Genomic DNA, 14,361 nt, shown 5'->3' with positions numbered 1-14,361 from the left:
CCACATTGGATATGGGGTTTGTGAATACATTCTCCAATTTCGTAAGCTGCCTTTTAATTTTGTTGGTTGTTCCATTTGCTGTGCAGTACCTTTTAGTTTATGTTGTTCCAATTGTTTAATTGTGTTTCTGATGCTTGTGCTTTTGGTGTCAGAGCCAAAAAATAATTTCCCAGACCAGTGTTAATGGTTAGTTTTGTCTGTTTTTGGACTATTTATAAATGGAATCATGCAGCATATAATCCTGTGTCTGACTTTTTTCACTCAATGTTACGTTTGTGAGATTCATTCACGTATTTCTATATAGCGGTAGTTTATTTTCTCTGTTCTGTGCCATTTCCCTGTGTAAATATATCACATAATGCCATAGTTGGTCCTGATTGGCATTCCCTTGGCAATGTGGGAGAGTTCCAAATCCTCACCAGCACTTGGCAGTACCACTCTTTTCAGCTAGTCTTGTGGGTAGATAGTGACATCTCATTGAAGTTTTGCTCTGCAGTTCCCCAGTTTCTAATGATGTTGAGCATCTTTTCATGTGCTAATTTGTCACTTGAATATTCTCTTTTGTAATGTCCCTGGTCAAGCCTTATGTCTTTTTTAAAAAAAGATTATCTACTTTTTTTACTGCTGTATAGGAGTTTTTTTTATTATTATTACTTTTTATGTGAACTGTATGTTAAGTCTTCTGTTGGATATATGTGATGCAGATATCTTCTAGTCTATCCAGGTGGAGGCTTTTTTAAAAAGAGCTGAGAGTTCAGTGCGTAGAAAATGGAACCATGAGCCTTGCTTGGCCTTGAAGGAAGTGGACAGGTGAAGACAAATAGAAGGAAGAAGAACCTAGATCTTGTCCTCTTTAAATCTATTACAACTTTCTTGAAATAGGGTTCCAAGACCAGCTGGGTGTGCCTCATGCATTTGATGCAATCAGTCATTGTTTATTTAGCTATTCTTTTATGAGCTAAACAAACCTTTATTCCTCAAATCTTTGATTTTCATTTGGTCACTGCCCTAATTCTCTAAGATCCTTATTTCCAAGAAATGTCTTTGTGTCATCCTGCTAGTCTCACTAATTAAATGCCTGGAGAAATTCTCTTCGTTTAATTGACTAATTTAAATAAAACATGCAGAAAGGACTTAACTATATTTTTAGGAACCTACAAAGACAAAAGACCATAAAATAGAGATACTTTCCATTCTGCTATCCAACAACACACCTTAAATAATAAGATATTAGTCACCTGAAAATATACAGAATTTATTGAAGACAAGGCTGACAAAGTGCTATATTATCCTAGACATTCATTGAAGAGCTATAAAGATATATAAGATGCAGTTTCTACCTCAAAGTACTTCTAACGCTTTGGTGGTAGAGGTAGTGTCTTTGTGTTGAGGGAAAATATTAAGGAGGTAGCAACATATATAATGACGATGAGAACATAAAGACCCACACCAACTTAGAGGAAACACAGTGGCAGGAAGGATTACTTTGAATTGATTATGGCAACCAGAAGGATTGTATTTGTTAGCATAATGGAGCTTCTGCTATAAAACTAATCTCGAAATATGTGACGAATCAAACACAGCGAAAGGTTGTTTCTCAATCATCAGAAGTGAAAAACAGGATTTCGTGATTGGTGGTTCATTCTGCTCCAAATGATGATTCAGAGATCCAGATCTTTCCATGTCGTGGGTCCACTATCTTCAACATGTAGCTTCTAGGATTGCTGGCCTCGTCCACATTAAACCAGCAGAAGGAGAAAGAACATGGGGCATAGAAAGGTTTAATAGTAAGATCTGAAAAGGGTGTATGTCATTTCCACTTAAGTTCTATTGGATAGAACTCCACCATGTGGCCACATGCTAACTGTGAGAGAGGTCAGGAGGTGTAGTCCAGCTGTGTGTCTAAGAGACGAGGTGGGTTTGTTGACCACCTAGTAGCCTTTGCCACAGGCTTCATGATGGCAGGGCATTTTAGATAGGTCTTGAAGTATTTAGACAGAGATTGGAAAGGAGGATTAATCTAGGTAAAATGAAAAGCATGAAGAAGGGCTCAGAAGTAAACAAAAAATGCAAGGACATATTTGAAAAATAGATGGTCCAGTTTTAGAAACAGACTCAGATACAGAGAACAAACTGATGGCTGCCAGATGAGAGGGGTGTCGGGGAGTGGATAAAAACGGTAAAAGGATTAAGAAGTACAATTGGTAGTTGAAGAAGAGTCAAGAGGGTGTAAAGTAAGCATAGGGAATATAGTTAACACTATTGTAAGAACTACGTGTGGTGCCAGGTGGGTACTAGACTTATTGGTGGGATTACTTCATAAATAATATAAATGTCTTACCACTATGCTGCATACCTGAAACTAATATAAAATAATATTGAATATCAACTGTAATTGCAAAAAAAGAGACAGTCCAGTTTTTTAGGAGCATGTAGGGAGTATCATGGGAAAAACTTAGAAAGATAGGTTGAGGCTCTTTCCAACCTGAGCCACATTTTTAGAAGTTTTAAAATCCGCACTGGGAAGCTTATATTCACCATGCTTTTGTGGCTACTAGGGCTCATTCCCACTTGCAGAAAAATTGTGGCCCAGGTTGATTTTCTTTCTTTTCCTTCATAATCTGTTCTTTCCTAGAAAGTTCTTATGTTTGCCTTCAAAACGTGGTGGCAGCAGGCAAGGCCAAGGGTGCAAACCCTCAGCATGAAGCAGCTTGATTTCGAGCTTGTGTACCAGAAGGTTTCAGAGACTCCTGAGGGCCTCCTGCCAAAAACCAATCTGGGGAATGTTATCTGCTGAGTGCTGTTTGGGATGGATCCCAAATTCATTAGAGGGAGGAAGGAGAGGAATTTCTTTATGACTCTAGGATACAATCAGCTTTATACTCAAGATCCTGAGATTTAATTACTGACATTGTTATCTTAGCTTGCATAGCTCCAACTGTGGTTTATAGTTATAAAGGTATTCATTTCTTTAAAATCCACCCTCAGCCTTCAGCCTGTTGACCTCCTGACAGTGATTAATTGGGGAGGGTGGGAGCTGGGGAAATCTTTTCTCCTCCCTTCAGATCTGCCAACTTGGCTTTGAATCTACAAGAATGTTTTGGCCAGAGGATATACATCTCCACACCCTCCATGCTCACCTCTGCCCCGCGTTCCCCATTCTATTTGATAATTATATGCATTCATATTTGCTAAACTAATTTTGACCCAGGCTTTATCGTGTGCTCCCCCTGGACAGCTTCTGTGTGAATTATTGCTCCTTCCTTAAGCTTCTGATTATGAAATTAATGGCTCTGAAAATTCACCTTTGCTCTACAGTGTCTGGAGGATTTCTTTCACTGTTTCTACTGGGATGTAAACATGTATATCTTTCTTGGACCTTTGAAATAATGAGAAAACAGAACCTTTGTTATAACACTCAAACATCTAAAAGGTGCTGGCTATAAACCACATTTAAAGAAATAATTGCTACATTGTGTCCCATATGCATCTCTCTTCCTCTTTTTTACAAAGACACCCTCGCTGGTTCCTCTCCATGGCCACCCTCTGCACTTACATACAGCCTTCGAAGAACTAAATCTTGCCGGTGGCAGGCATTTGGTGTTTTTCTCTTTTGGTTGCTTGCGAGTGGCAAAGATAAAAACTCTTCAGGCCAATGTCTGTGGTATCAGCTTATTCCCCAGCATGCTTTGAGATCTATCTACCTCTCAAAGTACTAAAACATTTGGAGAGACATCATGATGTAGGGGAAGGAACATGAGCAGAAACTAAGCAGGTGTGGGTCCACATTCTAGCTTTGCCCTTTACTTCTGTGAGATCTGAATAAAATACTTGACTTTTTTAATCCTCCGAGCCTGAATTTCAATAACATTGATTAGTTTTAACTGTTTCTGAATTTTATCTAAATGGAACAATACAGTATATATGCCTTTGTTTTTGTTTTGTTTTGTTTTTACTCAATATTATGCTCATGAGATTCATTCAGATTGTTGCATGTAGCAGTGAAGCTGAGCAGTGCATCACGGCATCCATTACATGTCATTAGTAGTTAATGGAAGTTGAATGGCTGGTTCACAGAATATGTGTGTCTATCCATTTTTAGTAGATACTGTCAAACAATATTACAAAATGTCTGTACCTAAATTCCATTTTAATGTAGATTAAGATCCTCAAGTCAGATATTACCGCAAAGATAAAGGAACATTTGTATAAGGAGAACATAAATGTGAGAATATTCTATACATTAACTTAATATTTTATAGATTATAAAGAAAACAAAATAGAAAACCATTGGATCAGACTATTTATCATTCTCTACCTTATGGCTTGACATCCTGAAGACTGTCGACATTGTTCAGGATGTTCTGAAATCTAATTATGGAGCTAATAGATCCTGAGGACTTCCTTTTGTGCTGAGAAAAAAAAAAAAAAGGAAAGGAGATATATGAATTGACTATTGCCTTGGATTTCATTTTTCAGAGTGGCCAAAGCAATGAAGGTCCCGGTATATGAAACCCCAGCTGGATGGAGATTCTTCTCAAATCTGATGGACTCAGGACGGTGCTCTCTGTGTGGAGAAGAGAGCTTTGGCACTGGTAGGCTTTGCTGTGTTGATGTTACTGGATAGGGTGGCTGCAGCACTCTGTGAGCCCAGTTTGGAGATCTATGAGCCCACTGTGAATCAAAGGTTGGCAGAAGAGTTAATTAGAGCCAAATAAATAAATAGATAGGGAGAGAGGGAGAGGGAGGGAAGGAGAGAGGGAAGGAGAGAGACAGGGAGACAGAAAGGATGAGAGGGAGGGGGAGGAAGGGAGGGAGAAAAAAAGAAAGAAAAGAAAAGAAAAGAAAAGAAAGGAAGAAATCTAGTGGGATGTGTACTTGATACACTCATCTGTTTGTTCTGCCCACTTCTTTTAAAAAATTTTTTCATTTTGTAATAAAATTTGCTGTTATGGAAATTTTTTTAAAAAAATTATGAGTAGAGAGAATATCATGCTGAATTTTCTTGTGTCCATCCCTTAGTTTCAACCACCATCATCTCATGATCAATCTTGCTTGACCCACATAGGGAGCCCTCCCCCGTGGTTATTATGAAGCAATCTCTAGTGCGAATCTTTAACAGCTATGGAGAGAAAAAAAGGATGTAATCACAGCACTGTTATCACACCTAAAATGTTAAAAAATAATTTCTCCTTTCAGACTTTTAAAGATATCACTTTTCTTCTAGCTTGCATAGTTTCAAAGAAGTCGACTCTTAATTCTTATCTGTTTCTCTATATGAAATTCTCCCTAACCCCCACCTCTGGCTACCTTCCATATTTCCTTTTCGTTTTTTGTTTTCAACAGTTTAAATATAGTATGTCTAGGTATGTGAACTTTTTTAAAACCCTACTTGAGAATCTCTGGGATTCTTAGATCTGTTGTTTGTTGTCTGTCGTTAATTTCAGACAAGTCTCAGCCATTATCTTTTCAGATATTTCTCCTTTTTTATTCTCCCTTCTCCTGCTGGGACTTTAATTATACGTACATTAGAGGAATTGTGACCATATGTTTTCTCAGAGCTCTTGCATACACTGTTTGGTTTTGTTTGCATATTTTTCCTTTGTGTTTCAGTTTCAATAATCTCTATTGGTATATTTAAGTCATTGATTCTTTCCTTAGCTATGTCCAATCTACTGATGCGCCTACTGTAGGAATTCTTCATCTCTGATACTGTGTTTTTTATTTATAGCATTTCTCTTTGACTTTTCATAAATAATTTTAATTCCCCCAAAGAAATTATTTTTATGTTTATATATGTTATTTATTTTTTCATTAGATCATTCAACATATTAAACATAGTTATTTTATATTATCCATCTCATAATTCAGTTCTAATATTTGGTTCATCTTTGATTCTGGCTCTCTTGATTACTTTATCTTTTGATTAAAGCAGTGGTTTACCCTTTCTTGCCTTTTGTGTATCTCATAATTTTTCAACGAATGCCAAACAGTATGTATATTAGAACAGTGGAGACTCAAGTAATATTTATACACATAAAGGAGCACACCTCTTCTTCCATCAGGCCATTAGTGTGCAAGGTTAAGTTAGCCAGAAGTTGAGCTGGGTTTGGATTTTGTTGTTTCTCTTACAATTTTTAGTATACTACAGGCTTCAAATTCTTCCAGAAGTGGGATATTTTTTACAACGTGCTGAAAGCAAGGATGGGGTGCTGGAGGAGATTGTTCAGTGTTGCCGTTTCATTCGCAGCTTCCAGCAGTTACTGTATGTCTATGATACAAAATAGACTTCTGTCACTAGGTACTCCAGTGGCAGGAAGCCTCTGCTTAGTATTGGTGTGAATTCTGGGGCCAAGAAGGTTTCTTACCCTTTCTCCAGGGTCAGAGGTTTCTACTTCAACCCCTATTCCAGTAGCAGTGGATCTTCACCTGAGCCATTGGGATGAGAAGGTTTGCGGCTTGTACATCCAGGAGCTTAAGGCTTTTGTGTCCTTGAAAGAAAGGTTTGGGATGGGCTCTGTGCTTGTCTCTCAGCAGTAGCTGATCATCTCCTACATGCTAGCACCACTGACTCTCCCTTTTTGTTTCTTGTGAGCAGCCAGTGGAGGCCTGTGGGAGATAACTTGGAAGCATGTCCCTTGTATCTGGGACTCCAAATAATTTTAAACTAACATTACATACCATAGCTGGCCTTTGAGAATTTTTTAAACTATGATTATTGATTTCTTATTATTCATGTATATGGAAGTATCTTCTTTTCTCCTGTTCTCTGCTGAAAGTATGATAGTTTTGTGTCCTGTTTCTCCTTGGAGGGGTTTGCCACTCTGTAAATCACTTAATTGCCTTGTGATTTTATATCTCTAATGAGTTCAAAAAAAGTTATGATTTTGTAAGTTTTCTAGCCTTTCATTATTACTGAGTTCGGAGTGACATTCTCTTGCAGATGTCCATATCCTAGGCAGAAGTGCAGAAATAGACCTGCAAAAGTAATTTTTTTTAACTTTTTAAAAAATAATTTAAAAATTTTTAATTGTAGTTGGTATATGATATTATTTTCAGGTGTACAACATGTATATTGTTTACAAAGTGATCACCCCAATAAATCTAATACCCACCTGATACCCTACATAGTTATTACAATATTATTGACTATATTCCTTGTGCTATACATAATATCCTCATAACTATTTTATAACTACCATTTGTACTTCTTAATCCCTTCTTTTTTCACCCATACTGCCAACCCTCCTCCCATCTGGCAACCATCAAGATGTTCTCTATGTATAAGTTTGTTTGGTTTTGTTCTTTATGTTCCACATGTAAGTGAAATCATGTGGCACTTGTCTTTCTGTCTGACTTACTCCACTCAGCAAAATAATCTCTAGGTCTACCCATGTTGTTGCAGATGTCAAGATGTCATTCTTTTTTAATGGCTGAGTAATATTCCACTGTATATATGTACCATCTCTTCTTTATGTACACATCCATTGATGGACACCCAGGTATCCTCCTTATCTTGACTATTGTAAACGATGCTGCAGTAAACATATGGATTCACGTGTCGCTTTGAAGTAGTGTTTTGAGTTTCTTTGGATAAATACCCAGAGGTGGGATAACTGGGTTTTTCTTCATCTCTTGTTGAAGCCTTTGTTTGAGAGTCTATTTTGATGGTACAATTATTGCTTTCTTGTTTCTATTTTTATGAAATAGCTTTTTCTATTCCTTCACCTTTATTTAGTCTCTTTTGATCTAAGTGATTCTCTTGTATACAGCATATGTAAGGCTCTTGTTTTTTTATCTATTCAACCACACTTTCTTTTAAAGTTAGAACGTTTACTTCATTAACATTTAAAGTAATTGTTGTTAAATATGTAGTTATTGAAATTTTATTATTCATATTTTTTATCTCTTTTTCTTTTTTCTTCTGCTTCTTAAAGAAGTCCCTCCAACATTTCCTGTATTACTGACTTGGTGGTGATGAACTCCTTTAGATTTTTTTTGTTTGTTTGAGAACCACTTTATTTGTCCTTTGATTCTAAGTAATAGCTTGCTGAGTAGAATAATCTTGATTGTAAGTCCTTGCTTTTTATATCACTTTGAATATTTCATGCCAGTTCCTTCTAGCCTGCAAAGTTTCTATTGAGAAATCAGCTGACAGTCTTATGGGCGCTTCCTTGTAGGTATCTAATTGCCTTTATCTTGCTGCTTTTAAGATTCTCTCTTTTTCTTTAACCTTTAGCATTTTAATTATTATGTGTCTTGGTGTGGGCCTCTTGGGTTCACCTTGTTTTGGACTCTCTGCACTTCCTGGGTTTCTATACCTATTTCCTTCACCAGTTAGGGATGTTTTCTGTCATTATTTTTTCAAATAAGTTTTCAATTCCTTGTGCTCTCTCTTCTCTTTCTGATACTCCTCTGATTTAAATGCTGGTACATTTAATGTTGGACCCAGAAACTCCTTAAACTATTCTCTTTTGGGGGGGGGGATTCTTTTTTCTTGTTGCTGTTTTTAATTGGGTGTTTTCTGCTACCTTATCTTCCAAATTGCTGATACGAACTTCTGTTTCATCTAATCTACTGTTGATTCCTCCTAAGGTATTCTTTATTTCAGTTATTGTTTTCTTCATTTCTGGCTGGTGTTTTTTTGATGTTTTCTACCTCCATTTTATGTTTCCTATTTCTTTGTTAAAGTTCTCACTGAGTTCATCTACTCTTCCCCTAAGTTCATTGAATATTCTTATAACCAGTGTTTTGAATTCTGAATCTGGCAGACTACTTTTCCCTATTTTATTTAATTTTTCTCTTGGAGCTTTGTTCTGTTCTGTCATTTAGAACATTTCTTTGTCTCCCCATCTTGGCTGCTTCTCTGTGTTTGCTTCTATGTATTAGGTAGAGCTGCTTTATCTTCCAGTTTTAGTAGGTAGCCTTGTATAGTAGTTGTTCAGTTTCTCTAGAGCAGTGTTTTCCAAATATAAATCAAGACTCATTTGGCATCATGAGAATAATATAATGTCATGAACAACCTCTTTTTAAAAAAAGAAACTATCAGAATGCATTGAGTTGAGTAAAAGTCAATTTTGTTTTGAGAACTATGTACATGTAAATATGCACACAGGTATCCATGTGTATACTAGTTCTCATTGTAAAATGCATTTATTTTGGGTCATGGCCAGAAATGTCTAAAAAAGACTGATCTATAGCAAGGGTCACCAAACTTTCTCTATAAAGGGCAAGACAGTAAATATTTTAGGCTTTGCAGACTAAGACGCTATTTTCACCGTTATTCAGCACTGCCACTGTAGCACAAAAGCAGTCATAGACGATACATAAACACTTGAGTTTGCTGTGTTCCAATACTTACAAAAATAGGCCCAAGTCCAAATTTGTCCCATGGGCTGACGTTCTCTAACTTATGACTTATAGGGTAGGGTAAAGAGAGGAGTATCAAGAAACAGGACTGGAAATACGAGTGAGGAGAGGCCAACTTTTAAAGCCCTTTGCCTGCCCAGCTTAGATGGCGGAACTTGACTCAACTGGAAATAGGAAACCGCAGACTACACAGGAGTGGGGTCTGTTTGCAGACACCTTTCAGCAAGCTTTGCTTTCAGACAGTTGTGCTGATTGCAACATGTAGGGTGGACTAGAATGGAACTTTAGAAGTCTCTGTTACATTTGGCTGTCATTTTCCTTTCAAGGAGCACAAGAGATTATTCAATGTATAGAGCCCTAAGGTATTGCCTCCTCCACCATTCTTCGGGTTTAGGTGACACTAGCTTGATTTGACAGATGAAGCTCCTGAGCCCAAGAAGTAGTTAAGTGACTCACCCTGGGCTCCAGAGTTTGGAAGAGGCCTCCACTTGAATTAAATTACAGTTGAACTAAAAGGCAGGCCTCCTGCCGTACGGTGGATATGGCTTTCCACTGTGCTGATTAGTCTTTCCGATGAAAGCTATGACTAATTCCACCTCTCCAGCTCTCAACAGTAAATGATTATCAAGGGGGCCTGAGGAACTCTACCACTCGGTCTTGGAAGGAGAAAGTGGCTTCATTCTGCTCTTGTACTAGGCTTTATTAACGTCAGTTCTTGGAGAGGCACTGAGCCGGTCGTGTCAGAATCACCTGGGAAGCTTGCTAAAATTACAGATTTCTATCCTACCCTTACTTGGAATCCCTAGCAAGGGGAGCCTGAGAATATGCATTTTAATAAGTATCCTTGTATGATTCTGATGTGTATTCAAGAATAGGAAGCATTGCTCTAGTGAAAACCAGTATTATTCTTTTTTTAAATCAGGAATGATAGAAAGAATGTACCTGAGATGCCATACCAGGTGTGGTCCAGACAGTCTAGAGGCCTAGGAATGTGAGCCTGATGATTACGTTCAAGATCCTTATTTGTCGCTTAAAAAACAAGTCATGTGGCCTCTCTGACTCTCACTTCTGATCTGTAAAAGGCAACTGATCACAGGAGCTTCCTTTTTACCTTGGGATATGGTTTTCAGAATCAAGTAATTTACCTAATTAATGGAGGAGAAAATGGAGAGATGGAAAGGTTTAGAATTGACACTGGGGAGCTGTTTCTCAAATATAACTAAGCTTTCTAGAGTAGAGGATTTTTTTTCAGTGTCCCTAAGGTGTGGAGCTGTGTACCAACTAGGAATGCACAGTTTAGTGCCAGGAAAGCTTAAAATTATGAATCTGCCTCAGGCTCAAGAATAGCAAGCTTTTTGTCTGAGATGAGCAGGATATATCCTGGGTAGAAATTTCCCTTGTCAGCTTCTTGAGAGCCAGAACTTCTCGACGTATCAAGCTGGTGATAGGATCAGAGTTCAGGCTTCTTTCCTATGGAAAGGTCCAGTTCCTACCCAATAGGATTCTTGTATTTATTGCCCTAAGAACCAAGGTCATTTAAGAAGCCAAATAATCTTTTGTATCAAAACCAGGTATTTACCCACTTCCTGGGAAGGGCTCTGGAAAACTGCTTTACAGAGAGAAAGGAGAACATTTTATAAATATTCAGATTTCAATGGAAGAAAACTGTTCATCTCAATGGCATTCTGGCTACTTTTCTAAAGTTCTGAATTTGAAGGAATCTGGACTTGTTCCCATATACAAAAGAGGATGTACTAAAATACTAAAACTAAGATCTAAACAAAAAACTTTGAAGTTTTTTGGCATTTGTGGGTGATGTTCTACTTGTTGCCATCGCTGTCATCATTTTCTAAGAAGTCATACCATTTTGGGAGTGTATGAATTCTTGCAGCCTAGAGTTTATCCCTTTATAGGTAACACTTGACAAATTGCTGTGTTTGTGAACAACTGGAAGAGCTCCAGCCTCCACCACCATCTTGAGTATTACTATTCTTATGTTTTTTAAAAAGCTAATGTCAATTGCCATACGAATTTGCTAAATAAAATCATGCAATACAACAATTTTTATGTTTTCCCAGAAAGTGCTCTTCATTGAGTTTTTCATAATAATAATAGTTATCTTTTTAAATGAGCACTTAGTAAATTCCAGGGCATTGCTAAGCCTTTCGTATACATCCATCTTCTTCTGGAAATTTAGAATTGAATCCAAGTCTCCTGGCACAAATATAATATGTCCATCATTGTCAAACCAACTTCTTCTCCACTGTGAACTCTGGAATGTAGCCTGGTGCTCTTGAAGTTGGCTTTTTTTTTTTTTTTTTTTTTTTTTTTTTTTTTTTTATATATCTGCCAAGTCTTTAGCACAGAAGGAGAAGACCCAGAGTACATGTGTATTACATATCACAGGAAATCTTGAGTATCTTTTCAGTCTCTTGAGATTTGCTGGATCCCTCTGCTTGCCAGGCAGAAGTTGTCAATGCCCTGAGAACAGGGGCCATGTGTATACTGTTTAGCTCTATTTCTTTGATACATGGCAGGCCTTGAGTGAGTGTGTATAGGGTGGATGGAAGACTAGAAGGAAGGCTGGAATGATTGATGGAAGGTGGATGAATGAAAAGAAAGTAGGAAGGAAGAAACAGACTTTTCATTTTGGTGTTTCTTCTTTACATTACTAGTACTTACATTTTTATCATTCTTGAATGAATATTTCTGGAGATTGAGTATTAGGGTATCCCAAGATTTCGGACGATTCACAAAAACAAAACCACACAAATATATACCAGCTGGAAGTGAGTGAGGGGGGATGTTATGAATTACAGTAAAATCAGAATTATATCAAATTTTAAAATAAAGTTTTGATATTTTCAATCATCCTATAATTATCAGCATAATTTAATAGCTAATAAAATATTTCTAGGAAGAGTCCTTCCCAAAATCTGTGTTAATAAACAGATTTTATATTTCAAATATTGTTAATTGTTTGTAATTTGTTTTATTAACTTATTTTCTATGTGGGGTTGCTGACAATTACCTGTAAATGGCCATGTTCAGCAGTGGGCTAGGTTCAAGCTTTAATGATCTTTTGTATATACTAAATTCTTATGGCCCTCAGCATAGACATTGTCTACTCTATTGTCTTATGGCTTATATTATTGACTTATTCTATGGTTGCTTTGTAAATGGACATTTTATTTCCCCTGATAGTTATATAGTTATAAGAGTTTTATGGTTATGCCTCTTTCTTTGTTTATATTTTATACATAAACTCTATACAACCTAACTCAAGATTGGGTTCATGGTAGTACTGTTGAACAAATATTGAATAAATTTAGCTGTCTCTTCTTTATACAATTGTTTAATTTAATAATGTATGTTTTTAACAGGTAAAATAGAGGAAAACTTTAATCCGTTCCCTATCTAGATAACTGTTAACTCTACATTTGGCTGTTTCCACATCTGTCCAAGTCTCTGGAGAAAGAGGCCCATATATCTATGAATTTCAGATTATTGAGGTTCTACCACATTTCTTTTATTTGTGGCCAATTTGTGTAAATTTGGCTGGGTAGCAGATGTGATGTGAGGAGGCTGTGATGACAGCATTATCAGTGCTAGGAGACCAGTTTCTTTTCTGGGCTAGTTGAAACAGGCTGTGTGCACATGTGTGATTCAGTTTAGGCCGGGCTGGAGCACTAAGGTGCTGTGATTGACATCCCCAAGTGCCTCCTTGTAAAGTCCAAAAACTGAAACTCCCTTCTGGACCCTCTACAACCTATCAACCCTGGTGCTGGGAAACAGAGCTCCCTCTTGGAGTGGTAAGAATGTCTTCGTCACATAAGAACCATTTCTTGGGGTCTCCACAGTTTCAGTTCCATTGACCCTTCAATTCATCCTCCAAGCTGATGAAAAGTGGCAAGAGAAGATGTTGTGTGACACCTAAGTGTGAGCAGAAACAAAGGAATGGGGCCTCTGAGCCTATGTCCACACGTAGCAGTGCATTCTGGGACTGGGAATCCTGGAAAATCATGTTCCTTAGCCACAAATTGAAGAATTCCAAACCGACTAAGGGTTTCTTTTCACAGTATCTCCTATGGTGCTTTTAACAAGGGGGCCCATCCCTTGACATTTAAGGAGCAGTCCCTAAAATTGTATCTTGAAGCTTCTCTACCTGCTATCTGATCGTTGGCCCCACTGAGAACAAAATATAATGACTATAGAGTGACAGAACCTCAACCCTGTGGTGCAGGCCTTAAACTCACTGAAGAGATTTCTAATGCAGCTATGTCCTGTCGAGGAAGAATTCTTAAATAGCTGCATTGTTTGCATCAGCACTGGTAACAAAGAAATGGGATGGGATGTGTATAAGTTACGAGGTCCCACTGCTCCTGTGCTGGTGAGCTTGTGTGAGAGAGGTGTGTTAACTGGCTGGCCATGATATTGTTAGTGTTTTCCCCTCCTCTGGGGTGGATGACTTGACTGTACTGGGGCATGCATTACTGAAATAGTGCTAATACGTATTATTTATCAAGCCTCTCCTAAGTGACGAATACAATGCTTAGGGATGCCTATACATTATGTCTCTGAGATTTCTCAACAATTAAATGACGTAGGGACCATACTGACTCTCATTTTACAGAGGAGGTAACTGAAGCTTAGGAAGGAAAGTCAAACTACTTGCTAAGGTCATATTGGCAAAGCCAGGATTCAAACCTAATCTCACTGGCTCCACAGTACTCTGCTGCCCCTGTTAAAGAAAATGCCAAGGGATCATTTTCTCCCATCTGATTATTGTTTTAGTTGGAGAATGAATGCCAGGGGACTTAGGAGAATGGTGTCCTGTAAACAGTACAGCAACAGGCATTGACAGACCTGGCTCCAATTTTGACTCCCCATTTTTGTAGTTGAACTACTTTACACAAATAGCTAACTTCTCTAGACCTCAGTTTCCTCATTTATAGGATGAGTCTGTTCAGTGGGATGATCTGTAAAGTTTTT

At 37.7% G+C, this 14,361-nt stretch overlaps 1 protein-coding gene across 1 annotated transcript in view; it reads left to right on the top strand.

Moving 5' to 3' along the window:
• PGM5 (phosphoglucomutase 5) overlaps window positions 1-14,361 on the top strand; it is a 155,592-nt gene that overhangs the window by 89,733 nt on the left and 51,498 nt on the right. The window contains exon 7 of the mRNA XM_016135551.2: window positions 4,480-4,595. Coding sequence (XP_015991037.1) covers window positions 4,480-4,595 — 116 coding nt within the window. The remainder of the gene's footprint in view (window positions 1-4,479; window positions 4,596-14,361) is intronic.

This window comes from Rousettus aegyptiacus, unplaced genomic scaffold (genome assembly GCF_014176215.1).
Source record: "Rousettus aegyptiacus isolate mRouAeg1 unplaced genomic scaffold, mRouAeg1.p scaffold_m13_p_3, whole genome shotgun sequence".
NCBI lineage: Eukaryota > Metazoa > Chordata > Mammalia > Chiroptera > Pteropodidae > Rousettus > Rousettus aegyptiacus.
Note: the sequence above shows the minus strand (reverse complement) of the source record. Positions and strands in the feature narration are given on the sequence as shown.